The sequence below is a fragment of the Zonotrichia albicollis genome, chromosome 28 (genome assembly GCF_047830755.1).
Source record: "Zonotrichia albicollis isolate bZonAlb1 chromosome 28, bZonAlb1.hap1, whole genome shotgun sequence".
Lineage (NCBI taxonomy): Eukaryota > Metazoa > Chordata > Aves > Passeriformes > Passerellidae > Zonotrichia > Zonotrichia albicollis.
The window spans coordinates 3,075,228-3,089,128 of NC_133846.1; the positions used below are offsets into that span (position 1 = coordinate 3,075,228).

General features: G+C 50.7%; 1 protein-coding gene across 1 annotated transcript in view; it reads left to right on the forward strand.

The window, feature by feature from the left end:
- The first annotated feature begins 2,064 nt into the window (after positions 1–2,064).
- Positions 2,065–13,901, forward strand: part of SYT6 (synaptotagmin 6) — a 36,578-nt gene continuing 24,741 nt past the window's right edge. Inside the window, exon 1 of the mRNA XM_005495714.4 lies at positions 2,065–2,474. Coding sequence (XP_005495771.1) covers positions 2,321–2,474 — 154 coding nt within the window. The 5' untranslated portion in view covers positions 2,065–2,320. The remainder of the gene's footprint in view (positions 2,475–13,901) is intronic.

A 13,901-nucleotide genomic window follows, 5' to 3' on the forward strand; every position in this document is an offset into this window, starting at 1 on the left:
TCTCATCAGGACATGAGAGGGAAAATCTGCGCCCCAACTGCTGAGTGTGTGTGGGTGTGGGAGAGGAGAATTGGGAACCAGAGCTCCTGCTTGGGAAAAGCAGCATTTGGATTTTCAGCTGCCACCAGGCTCTTTCCCAGCCTTCTGTGCTGGACAATAAAGAGTGTGTGTGACATAAATTCAAAGGTACAAGGTGCAAAAATATCTGGGTTTTGTTCTGAAGGAATATTTGTTGAGAGTATGGATGCAGGATCTTCTGTTATTGCTATCCAGCGAGCCTGGAATCCTCTGATATGTAAATTAAGGTGAATATTTGACCCAAGGTGACTTTAAATTTAAAAGTAAAAGTTCTTGGTATTACCTTTGTAATAAAATTACCCTTTTTTCCCCCAAATAATTGAATTTTATTATTGATTTCTGTGTTACAAGCTCTCAATTGGGCATTAACCTTTTTCAAAGAGTTTAACTGCGGTGTTTTTTTTTTTGTCTGTTGAAATCCCTTCAAGATAAATTCAAATTTCAGATGCAAGACTTGACTGATATATTCCAGGAACTCCTCTCTTGGTGCCAGTTTTGGTGGCTCAGGCAGAAACTGTTGCTGTGCTGGAGACATGACGTGATGCCTGGGGCTCATTGCACCCCCTTGGGTACAAATCCTTTGGTTTTGGGGCTCTGGGACACAAATGCCCCAGGGCAGGCAGTGAAAGGAGGAGCAGAGAAGAGGAGCTGTTCCCTCCCCAGCCAAGCAGATGTTGTATGGACCCAAATCCCAGGTTTGAGACATCATTTGAGCCTCAATTTTCTTAAAAAAAAAACTAATGGGTGAGTGGCTTTAGGGAGTTTGTCATCTAAATGTAAAGCAAACTCTACCTGAGCTTCACCTCTGGGAAGTTTCTGGTTTAGCTCCCAGTGTCTGAACCTCTCCTCAGACCTTTGGGGCTGCTGGTGCTGGCTGCAGGTGACAGGTGCCAGGTGACAAACACGTTCAGGAGGAGTTCTCAGGGTTCACTTCTGCCTCAGCCTGTCCACAGCAGCAGCTCATGGAGCCCTGGCCAGGCTGGTGTCTAATTAAAAGTCTCTCTTTGTGACCGGTTACTGGGTTAATAAAAGGTTTCACTCACGTTGTCCTGGCAACAGAAGTTTTTGGGAGAAGCAGAGCTTGGCTCTGCCAGACACAGGTGCCACGTGGGGACAGCAGGGATGTGCTGGTGACATGTCCAACAAACCAGGGAGGCCAAAAAGGCCCTGATGCAGCTTTCCAGGGGTGTTGGGCAATGCCTTTGTGCTCCTCGAGTGCCACCCACACCTTCTGTGTCACACCAGCCCAAGAGCTGGAGGAATTGTCCAGCCTGGGAATGAGATGTGGAGCAGGTTCTGTGCCCAGGGCAGCCTGTGCTGTCCTGGGTGCTGCTGTCACCCCTGGGACACTGCTGTGACAGCTCCCAGTGCTCCAGCAGGTCATTAACAAAAACACAAACACCATCTGAGCATGCCCTGCTGTGCTGTGGGGCTGAGGGACCTGTGCAGCCTCAGCCCTGGCTCTCCACAACGCTCATTAGGTTTGTACAAGCTGCAAGAAGTCATCCTGCTGTACATAATTTTAATTGCCTGCTCCACAATTGCCTGTCAAATATATGCTCTGTCGTGTGGCATGACCTGCCTGCTAAACTGCAACAGGAATAAAAAAATACAGCAGAAAGTAAAAGGGAAAAAAATCTAATTATGAACTAGAATGGCGTTCTCAATCTCTATTGCCACCTGCAGCCTGGTGTGTTAGGACAGCACAAACAAATCAATAAAAGCTGCAGCTTTTCTTCTGCTGCCTTTGGCAGTTGCGAGTAGTTTGTGCAGTGTTTGTGGGAGCACTTTGGTACCTCCTCTCTGGTGATGTGCTGTCCTCAGCCAGGAGTTTCCACCACTCATTTTTATTTGCAAAATCCTGGGTTGGGACGCCAAACTCCTCACCTGGAGATAGGGCAGCAGCGAAAGGGTTAAAAGGAATTATCAGGGCTGCAGCTTTAATGCGTCTCTCGTGTGGAGGGCACGAAACTGAGTTTGGTAGGAGGTTCTTTGTCTGGAGCAGCCTTGGCAGTAAACAGAGCTGTGATCTCAGAGGCGATGAGGCACCGGGAGCGCCGGGGGCTGCGGGCTCCAGCTCCGAGCAGCGGCCCTGGGGCAGCCCCGCGTGTCCCAGCAGGTGCTGCCCCGGCAGAGGATGGAACCGGAGTGAAGCTGCTCCTGTGCTGAGCCCCGAGCCCAGCCTGTGCTCCTGCCGAGAGTTTCCTAGAGAGCAGAGGGAGCGGAGGATGCGGACGGGGCGATGAGCGCTCCCAGGGAGGATGGCCGCTGTCGCAGGGCCATCAGCATCCTCACCGAGCTGTGCCAGAAGAAAAGCCTGCCCAGCTTGGACCTGGACACCTGCAGGGAGTTCCTCCTGCTGCCTTCTGACCAGAGCCTGATTATCTCCGAGCCAGGTACGGCCCCTGCTCCCGTCTGCTGGAGGGTGCTCGTGGAAGGCAGGAGGGACATCCATCCCCTACAGGGGAGGAAAATGTTTGGGAGCCCCGTGTTGGACCCAGGGACTGGTCCTGGAACCCCTCTGGGAGGGTTCCCTCCCTTTCCACATGTTCCATGGTGAAGTTTTGGGTCAAGTCCTGCCTCACCTGTTGATGTGGAACGGGATGGTTGCATAGGGGGACAGCTGGGATAAAGTCGCCAAGATAAAGTTCCTGTGAAAGTTCCTTTTCCAGAAACACACTCCTGTCCTGTATGAAACAAACCCAAACCAACAAAAAGCAATAAAGAACCTACTGAAGCCGCTGGGATGGTAGGAACTGAATGGTGTTTGAGAAATGGAGGGAATCCCATGGATTGCATGGATTTCTGTTCTTCAGTAATGGATCTTGGTGTACTTTCATGTGTGTGTTTTATCTTCCCTGAGAATTGCCTGAGTTGTTCCTGGTCAGGCTGTAGAGCCAGGGAGGGACTCTGGTGTGCCAGGGATGAGTCAGGAGCAGGAATTCTGCTCCAGGAGCAAAGGGGCAGCTCTGTTTGCAAAGTGGGGAATTGTCCCTACACCTGCTCTCACAGCTGCTCACCACAGAGATGTCCTGCTGTCACTTCAGAAGACATTGGCAGGGGCAGTTGGAACCCAGGTTCATGTGCTGAGGAGCAAAACTCCAAATCTCATGGTTTTTAGAAGTATTGGTAACCTGCTCAAAGTTGTTTGTATATTCTAATATTTTCATAGAGGTTCCTGTAGTCAATGGTCTGTAAATCAAATAGATTTCACAGTGTTTTTTACACCATGAGTTTTCACAAACTCTCCTCCTCTGCTGAGCACACTGTGCGGCACAGCTGCCCACCAACCCCTGTCCCAGGCTTTCTGTGTCACCTTCCCTCCCTTTCTCCTGCCCCTCTGTGCCAGGATCTCATGCTGGGGTGCAGCTGGCACCCCCAGGGCACAGGGCATCAGGGTTCTGCCAGCCCTTGGTTTGCAGTGGTGCTTCCAGCACAGCTTTGCTGATAGCTCCAGGCAAACACCCTCCTTCCACAGCCCACTTTGCCTGTAACTTAATTCTCCTCTTTAAATGAGTTTGTTTTATACCTGCCTGTTCTGGAGGCCTTTTACCATGGCTGCTTGTGTCCTTACACATCCCATCCCATGCAGCCATTGCAAACAGCTTGCAAACTTATTGCATCCATTTGGAATTCTTTACCTTGCGCCAAAATTAACATTTTCCTGACTCTGCAGCAGGAATACTCCACGCTGCTCTTGTTCTGTCCACCCTGATATGACAGATCTGCATTTGTTTGTGCAGCCTGTCCAGGACCTCGTGTTCATGTCAGGATCACATCATCATCATCATCTGCCTTTAGCAGGGGGATGTCGGTGTGCTCTGAGCTGTGCTCAGCCCTGTGCCCCAGGCGAGCTGGGCTGGGCTGGCTGCACGAGCAGCCAGGGCTGCTGTCTCTGCTCTGCACGGCTGGGCCCATTTTTATGTCTAGACAGCTCAGAGGACACAGTTTGGGCCTGACATGCACCAATATTTCTCTGTTACTGGCTGTAAAGCTGCTCCAGCAAGGGGGAAAATCTATTTGCATCAAGTGTTTACTAACACAGCCACAGAGGTACCATGCCTTCCCCATCAGTGTCTGGATGTTTATCTAATTATCTGCATTGATGCCTTGTCCATTTTATCCTCAAGTCTCATGTGGAGCAGATTTGCTCTGGGCTGGCTGCGGTCCCGAGTTCAGACCCAGCAAACCTGTGCTCACAAAGGCAGGCAGGGGAAGGTGGGGCTGTGTGGAGGTGAGCAGATGGCACCAGGCAGGTGCTGTGTCAGGAGCAGGGCAGAGGAGCCCTGGCTCCTGCTGGAGTGGCCCCGTGCAGGCAGCACAGCCCCAGCAGCCAAACATCAAATTTGCTGGAGTCAAACTGGCCTTATTTGTCATCTTCACATGGAGTCTCTGGCTTCTCAGGCAGTTTGTTGCCTCCTGGATAAATCTATTAACTGCTGGCTGGATCAGTTTGGCTTGTGGAACATCCTGCTGGAGTTCAGGTAGAAGGAAGCACTGCCAAAGCTGGAGCCAGGCTGCTCCTGCACAGCTCAGCACAGGGGCAGCTTGGTCTTTTCTGCTGTTTCATGCGTGGATGGGGAGCAGTATCCTCAGGGAATGTGTGCAGCCAGGTATCATCAGCCTTCTTGAGCTGTGCCCAAGAGTGGAAAAAACCTGTGAATATAAAAATATTCCTGTAGAGTTTATGTAAGACTAAGTTTTTGTGCGGTGACTTAATTTTTTTTTATCAACCATTCTGGACTGAGTGGCTGAAAGGGCTGCTGTGGATGGAGTGGATGCACCTCTACTCCCTGGTTATGTAACAGCTGAATCTCCTCCTCACAGCCAACAAGAGCAGCCGAGCTGCAGCATTTCTCTGTGCACACCCAAGAGAGGAGGGAGGATTGCAGGCTGCTGCCTCGCCCGCAGCCAAACCTGTCAGAAAAATGAGGAGTTTGGCTGGGGAAGGTTTTGGTGCTGCTGTCAGGGGGGCTGTGAGGGGGAGCTCTCCCTGCAGTTGGGCCCGTGGCAGTGCCAGGAATAGAGCTGAGCTCCTGGCTGGCCCGAGATGGAGCGAGCTGCAGCATCCCTTTGTTGTGCCTGTCTCCAGTCCTCCCCCGGAGCTGCCTCCATCTGATCGCTCTCTTCCCTGCCAGGCCTCGGCTGGCAGTGTCACCCGGGCTGTGGGGACAGCATTTACCACAGGTGATGGCCCTTGAGAGGATGGGCTCATCCCTTCTGTGCCCTGGAGGGGCAGTGAGAGCTCTTGGGTGTAGCTGAGAGGGTTTGTGGTGGCTGTGGGGCAGGGGAGTCAGGACCCCACAGGGCTGTGGGGACAGTGATGTGTCCCCTCTTCCCATCCTCTCTGCCCATGGGAGTGGAGCTGCAGCAGCTCCTTTGGGACACAGGGTGCTGTGCAGGGTGCTGACACAGGGCTTCAGTGGTCTTGCTGGGTCCCTCCCAGCTCAGGGGGTTCTGTGGTTCCCCATAGGGTGCTGTGCAGGCCCAGGAGCTGGGTCCTTCTGGGTCCCTCCCAGCTCAGGGGGTTCTGTGGTTCCCCACAGGCTGCTCTGAGCCCCCCTGAGCTGGGTGCTGCTCCCCCTGGTTCACAGAGCCTGGCTGGGACAGAGGCTGCCATCAGGAGATCCTGTGGGGGAAAGGGGATGCTTGGCTCCTTCTGAAAGGATCCTGCAGGGCTGAGAGTTACTGAAGAGAGTGGATTTTGATGGGATATTGGGAAAGAATTCCTCCCTGAGAGGGTGGGCAGGCCCTGGCACTGCCCAGAGCAGCTGTGGCTGCCCCGGGATCCCTGGCAGTGTCCAAGGCCAGGCTGGATGGGGCTTGGAGCACCCTGGGACAGTGGAAGGTGTCCCTGCCATGGCAGGGGTGGCACTGGATGATCTTCAAGCTCCTTCCCACTGAAAGCAGTCTGGGATTCCATGATTCTGTGACTGGAACCAGCATCTGGTGATGTTGATTTAAAGGACAGTGCCCTGGTACAGGAAGGAATTTATCCTGGGATCAAAGCGCATCCAGGAGAAAACCTCTGGGTTTGACTTCTACCTTCAGCACTTCTGTGCTGAGGCTTTCTTTAAACAACCTAAGTTGGGATTTTTTTGCCTTCGTGATCCATTTGTACAATGCTTTTTTGCCCAGTGGAACCAGGGCAGGAGGCAGAGGCTGATGTGCAGAGGGGCTGCAGGTTGTCCCCAGCAGACCCTGTTAACCTCAGCATGGTGAGACCCCTCCTCAAACCCTCCTTCACACACTCATCCACCCCAGCAAAATGCTCCTGTGCTTTCCAGCTGCAGGAGGAGAATGCTGGAGTGAGAGGAGGGAACAGGACAGCTTTGGAAGGCACAGGCTCAGAGAGACCTCCTGAAAATCCCAGCACACGGTGTCAGCTCGCCTGTGTCCAACCCCCCATAATTCAGAGCACATTTACTGCTTTGCCCCTTGTGTGAACTGCTCTTTTTGAAGGTCCTGGTGCAGGCAGTACAGCTTGTACAGCGCTGAACACCCACCTGGCAAAGACTATTAAAATGTTAAACCAAGCACAGAAGTGTTCTTGCTGCAGGCAGGAAAAAGGGGGGAATTTCTGGGCAATAAAGGATTTTTCATGGCAGGAACGTTGGTGCAGAAAGATCATTTTTTTTATTGAGAAATTGGTTCTGGAGTATTTTCTGGGGGGAAAAAAACCACCTATCCCCTGATAGATTAGCTTGACTAATGGCAGAACTGATGACACCCTCATTCATGGTTATGGGATGCCTTCAGCTACTACCTGTGAAATATGGGCATGTCTTGAATTTACTCACTAGGCACAATAACACACTTTTCTGAATCGCCATTCAAGTGTATTTTAAGTCAATATAACAGCAAACATGCTCCAAGCCACCCAGACAAAGCTAATATTAATCACTGAAGCCTGAGTTTCCAGAGGCCCAGCATGTGAGGAGCAGCTCCTTGGGGCAAATATCTTTTTTATCACAGAGTAATGCACTTGCAAAATGGATCTTGCCTTTCCTCCCAGGAAAGAGCCAGCCAGACCTACGTGCAGCAAATTTGCTCTTTAGCCCAACCAAACCAGGCTGGGATCTTGGAGGTATCATATTCAAACCTTGCTGCCAGAAAAAAGGTTTGTAAAACTGTGTTGAAATAAGGTTGAAACCGGCCGAGTAAATCGAGGAAAAAACAGATTAAATCGCCTGTCTCCAGACATGTGTCTCTGCTCGTGTATTGTGTGCGGATCCGTGGCTCTCCAGCTGCCTCTGGCTGTGCTCTGTGATGGTCCTGGCAAATAAAAAAGCCCCTCTGGAGCTGAGTGGAGTGTGCGTGTTCCGCGAGCCCCTCTCTGCATAGGCGCAGCTTTGCAGCCGCCTAATTGCTGCTGCTCGCTTCATTCCCGAGGCAGAGCGGGGAGGCTGCTGCTGTTTGTGATGCGTGCGGACCCGGAGCTGCTCCCATGCAGCTGCAGCAGCCTCATGCATAGTCAGGGCTCAGCATCCCCAACTCCATAGAAACAGCAGCGGGATCGCTGCCGCCGCTAATTGATGCGCGAGCAGGGACCGCGCTGAGGAGCTGCCGCCGCTCTGGTGAGTCCACATTGCTCAACTTACTTTAATCATTCTTTGCTTTTTTCTTTTCATAATATGAAGCGTGTTTTCATAATTTCAATGAAAATAATTTCAGCTAAACGCCTTTGCTGTTGAAACATTTTTCCCCGGCTCTCAGAATTCTCGTGTGCTTTGAGCTGGTTCAAACCAGGGCACAGCCCGAGCTTCCCCGCGGTTTTTTGGGATGACTCCGGGAAGGTGTTTGGTGTTTCGGGGTTTGCAGGTGTTTGTTGCTTGGCTGTGCTGGAGTTGCTGCGCTCGCTGTGTGTGCTCCTGGCAGCCAGATCGTCTCCCATGTGTGTGTTCATTGTGCAGGGATAAACCAGACCCAGAACGGGGCTGGTGTCTGATCCAATTGTTTTATTTAACTATAGCCTCAGCTACCCTTGTTTTTCATCACTGTTTCTTCTCACTGCTCACATTTCCAGCTACAATCAAATATTCCTTCTCAGGACCCCCGGTTTCCATCTCATCTTGGTTAGGCAGCTTTTTCTACCTTTATTATTTGCTGTTTCTCTTTCAAAGACAACAATCTATATTTCTCCTTCCCATCTGCGTGGTGGAAAATCAGGGATCTTGTCTGGGAGTGTTTCCATCCAGCGGACTCCCTGACAGAGCAATCGCCCTGGCAGTTGTTGGGGAGAGATGCAATTAAGCCCCTCTGCCATGTATTGTCTTTAATTATATTTGTACCTTGCAAAATGGCATCCTGGAGGGTCAGGGAGGAGATTTTTGGAGTGATTGGCTATTAAATGTACATTTTCCCTGCCTGGGGGAAAGAAGAAAGTTGTCCTGCGGGGAGCCCTGCGCGTGGCGGAGCCGCAGCTGCTGACTGAGGGTGTCTCTGTGTTTAGTTCAGTTTGTTGTGCTGTAGCAGGTTCATGTTTGACAACATCACAGCAAACTGTGCAGCGAAGCCCGAAGGCAGCATGCCAGGAGCTCCCTTCACACCAGCCCTCTCCAAACCATCCTTGAGGCACACTGCCCTGGACCGTTTGGAATAATGGTTGCCCAGGAATTCTAGCCCCTGGTGTTGTAATAATCTGATTTTTCTGTGCGTTTGTAGCTGCTGCAAAGAAATGAATACAGTTGTGTCATTCACTCCTCAGTTTCTCTCTCCAGATGCAGCACTTCATCTCCTGGAGGCTGGTGAGCGTTTACTTGGAGTTGTTTGATCCCAGCTCTGAATCTGAGCTCTGGTCAAAATGCTGCTGCTGAAAGAATTGTGAGCTGCAGGGGATGGAGTGGTTGGAGCTGTTGGAAAAGGGCATCTCAGAATCCATTTAATCAATGAGTAGGATCAGGCAGCCCAGCTTGCTCACTGCAGCACATTGGAGGGTTCAGGATCCCTGTCTTTGCTCCAAGCTAATGGAACAGCAGCAGCAGCTGCTGATGGCAGGAGCAGAGCCCTCCTCACTCAGGGCAGCTTGAACAAAGAAATGCTCTGTTCCAAACCTCTGCATTTCAGTGCAGGGTCCCTGTACCCTGTGGAGGCTCCAGGCAGGTCAGTCCTTCCTGGCTGCTCCATCTGAGCCCAGCTCTGGGTGTGCTGGTGCTGCTCTGCCCATACTCTGCTGGTTTAGAGGCACAGAGGATGAGGGACTGCTGTGGGTTTGTGGGGCTGTTTTGGGTCTAGGTGGCTCCAGGTGGCAGCTCCAGGGCACCAGACTGGCATCACCCAGCCTGTGCAGCACCTGGGCAGTTCTGGAAGAATTCTGGGTGTCCCATGGGGCAGGTCCAGGTAATAAATGCATCCAGAATGTCTCAGGAGCTCAAGGAGCACCTGGTGCTGGAGGAGCTCTGTATCCTGGGCAGGGAGCACTCAGGAAAGCTCTGAGGATGCCTTGTCCCATGCTTGGGGTCTTCTGCCCACCCTGGTATGGATTTTAGGGGTCCCCAGACTGTGTCCTCTTGTGGAGCTTGGATCCCAGGGTGAGAGACTTCCAGCACTGGGATGAGGAGAGATCCCAGTTCTGTTCTCTGCCAAGCTTTTCCCTGAGATCTTTTCAAGGCAGCCTGGTTTTAGTGGGGTTTTGAGCCAAAATGGGGTCTGAGAGGGAGACACAGGGAAGCCTTTTCCCAAAATTGGATCCCACTGCAGGCAGTGAGGGGCAGCGAGGTGGCAGCTCCAGGGTGGAGAGTCTGGGCACAGAGGCACTGCTGAGCCTGGTGTCTCACAGCAGACACAGCTTTGATCAAGTTTTTAGAAGGAAATTTCAAGTTCCAGGGTTTTTTGGTTGCTCAAGGGAGACGGAGAGACAGTGAAAAGCTTTCACTCGTTCCGTTTTGCATCCTGAAGCGCAGTTGGATTTCTGCATCCCAGAAGTGTCTGGATTCCCGTGGTTTCCTCTCTGCCTGGCTCTGCTCAGCTCCAGCTCTGGATCAGAGGCTTTCTCTGTGCTGAGCAGCCTCTGCCAGGCTCCCCTGGCACACAGGGTCACAGCCTGGGGGATGAGGATGCTCAGCAGGGATTTAACCCCAGCCCTGGCCACTGTGTGTGTTCAGCACCACTGGGTTGTTTACAGATGTTGCTACAGCATATTGTGATAAAATGTCATGGGATTAGCACACAGCCTTGTGCCATAATTGCATTCACTGTGGCTTATAATAGTTCATTAGCTTGTCATCAGTTAGGCAGAAAGCAATGACAACTCTTCCTATCACATTTATAATGCTCTAGAGAGCAGCTGATTAAGTCACAAAGTGACATAAATCACCAGGGAATGTTTCCTTCGGCTTGGAAAAGTTTTTTTTCTCTTTTTTTTGTCACTTTTGATAACAGAAATGCTGCGTTTCTGACAGCACAAAGTTCCCCTTTGGGTTGCACATGCCAGCAGAAGTTTCAGTAACAAATCTGCAGCCTGGAGGGAAAGCCCAAATCGGTCAATAATGGCTGAAAACCAACATTTTTTTGTCTTCAGGAGCCTGTGAGGGGTCTCCTCCAGCCCAGCCACTTCTCTGGGGGTCAGTTCTTGTCTCTGGTGTCTCTCAACACCACAGTCACCTGTGGGGTTTGTGGCTCGTGATGGTGGGAGAGGGGAGTTTTGTCTCCAGGTCCATCTGGTCAGACGAAGCTGAGGATGAGGATGGGCTGAGGGCTGTCCATGGGCAGAGTCAGGGCATAGGAGGGAAACTGGGATGTTGGATACTCAGATTTGGAGTTGCAGCCCTGCAGACATGCAGCTTCTCTGGGGTTTCATAGCCTCTGCCATGCTGGAGGCTCCTCCTGCCCGGAGAGCCACACAGTGCTCATCAGCTATTCAGGATTTTTGCCTTCTTTTTGGGCAATTAACTCTTTGTCCATTCTGTTTCAGAGGGAAAAGCACAAGCTCCAGGCCACTAAACTCTCATCTGACCTCACATCCCTTTCTTTGGTGTATTCTGCACTTCCATTTGGTTGGACTCAGTGATCTTAGAGGCATTTTCCAGCCTTAGGGATTCTGTGATTTGTAAGTGTTGATTTTTTTCCCCTTTGTTTTGTTATATATTCACATAGGGACATGAAGTGCCTCAGAGTTGACTCTGCATTTGAAAATCACCTTTGCTATGTCCCTCTGAATTATTCTGTTCAGATTTCCCTCTGTTTTTTAAACTCCCCTGGAGCCTGGAGCAGCTCCCCCTCCCATGTCTGAAAGCATTTGCTGTCTGTTCCCTGGTGAAGGAAAGACCAAACCATGAACTGAAGAGCACCAGGGGACAAAGGGTGTGACAGTGTCTTTTCTCTGTTTAATGCACTCCTTTAATCAGCCCATGAGGTGTGACAGTCCCCAACCAGGGATGGGGTGCAGAGGGGATGGGGACAGCACTGGCATCACCCACATCTCTGTGCTGCCTCCTCTGGGCCAAAATACACATGAAAAACACCCTCGCTCTCCTATGAAAATGTAAAAAGTTTAATAAAGGACAATAGGAAATAAGGACCATAGAGCAAAGGTTATTAGGATTGGCACCCTGTTATCTTTGAGGACACCCCTTAAATACCTTTACTCTTACATCAGCCTGTTGCATATTCATACTCTTATGCATAGTGGACTTTTCCCCAAACTAATTTACATGCTCCAAGAATTGTTCAGCATATCTCTTCTTTGGTTCTGCCTTTTCAGAGCATGTGTATTTTTTTGGTTGTGGTTTTAGTCCATTCTTATCACCTCCAGTGTTTGGGCCTTGGTCCTCACTGCCTTCAGACATAGTTGGCAGATCTGTACAGGTGTCCTCATCCCGTGTTCATTGGATGTTATCCCATCCAAGCAGTCATTTTAACACAAGCACACTTACCTCAGCTATTCCACTAAGCTTAATTAACAACAGGAATAAAAACTACATCTTTATAACAAAGTTACTTTAACATTACACATATAAAATCCATTCTAATATTTGCAAAAAAGCCAATATTATAATATGTATCTATAGCACACAGCAGGAGCTTCAGCTGCAGCCTGGATATGTAGACAAGGATAAAAAAACTCTCTTTGCTGCTTGCACAGTGCAGGTGACAGCTCAGGGATGTCCCAGGAGCTCATCCTCAACCAGCCTGAGGTGCCCCAGGCTCCAGGCTGACATGGGAAAGCCTCAGGCTGTAGCTGGGGATGCTGGAATAGAACTTTATTCCATGTGCAGATTTATGGTTTGAGCATTTTCTCCTTCATTATAACTTGGAGTTTATAAAATTGGGGAATTCGCAACTATTTGCACTAACGAGCTGAGAGCTGCTATCCAGGACAGAGAATTCTCAGAGAAATCTCTGCTCTCTGTGACCACTGACAGCACCCAAGGGAAGGGCTGGAACTCTGCCAGGGAGTTCAGGTTGGATTTTGGGAAAAGTTCTTCCCCAGAGAGTGAAGGGAATGGGCACAGCCCTGAGACTGCCAGAGCTCCAGGAGAGTTTGGCCATCACTCCAGGGATGCCCAGGGTGGGATTTTAGGGCATCTGTGCAGGCCAGGAGATGGACTGGATGATCCTTGTGGTTTCCCTTCCAACTCAGGATATTCTAAATTATGCATCAGTTAAAGGAAAACACTTTGGATGAAGTTGTCTCCTGTTCCAGCTCATTTCCCAGCGGCAGAATCAAATCCCCACAAGAATCACAGCCAATGGTGAGGAAAGCCCTGGCCTTGCTCAGTGAAGCAAGTTCTGCCTGGCTGGGAGGGATGAGGCTGCTGTTTGCTCCTGGCCATGCATCAGCCACTGGAAACCCTTGGATCCCTGCGAGGTCTCCATATGAAGGGTTGTCTCCATCCTCAACGTGCAATAATGAGATGGTTTGAGTTTTATAGTCTTATATAATTACTCTCAAAATAGCTTCTGATTCATCCTCCCCTTTGAAGCTTATAGTTTGCATTCTGATAAGCTCTTGCATGGCAGGAACCCTGTGGTAGCAGCAAATTAATTTTTAAGAAGTTTTCTTGCTGTCTGACTGAAACTTTGGCACAGCCACTTGGAGCATTCCTGCCCTGACCTTCCCAGGATCCATTTCAAGGCTTGGTGTGTGCAGGAGATGAGGAGACTCTCTCTCTCTCTCAGGGTTCCTGGGGAGCCTGTGCTGGCAGGAAGAAGCTGGTGGAAGCTGATAGTGCAGGACTCAGTGTCCAAGCACTGGGGAAGCACAGCAACAGGAAAAATCTCATTTTAGCTGCCAGGGAGACTCTGGCTGGATGGGTCTCGGAGCAACCCGGAACGTGGAAGGTGCTCCTGCCCATGGCAGGAGGTGGAAGGAGATGAGCTGTAAAGTCCCTTCCAACCCAAACCAGTCCATGATTCCCCAATTCTCTGGATGTCTCCTCTCAGAATATCCCTCCCCTGAGCATTCCCAGCTCTCTGCTTTGAGAGGGGCCTTTGCCACTGAGCTCTGTGTGATGAGCTGAGTAAGCAAGTGCTCAGCAAACTGTGAGAACTTGTTTTCAATTCCATTCCCCGTGCTGTCTTCTGTGGAATTACTTGTGGCTGGCATGGAAAAGCAAAACAAGGCTTGGCCATGTCCAGAACAGCTGGGACTGGCTGCTTTCACCTGGAGAAACCTGTCCTGTGGTGCTGGGATTGTGCTGGGAGGGTCTGTCAGGGTGTCCCTGGATGTTTCTGCAAAATGAGAGGAACAGTCAGTGTTTTTTTACTTTCACTACCAAGAGAATAAAACAACCTGGTTTGTGAGCAGGGACAGGACCTGAGGGAAGGGCTGGAGCTGTGCCAGGGGTGGAAATCAGGGAAAGGTTCATCCCCCAGAGGGTGCT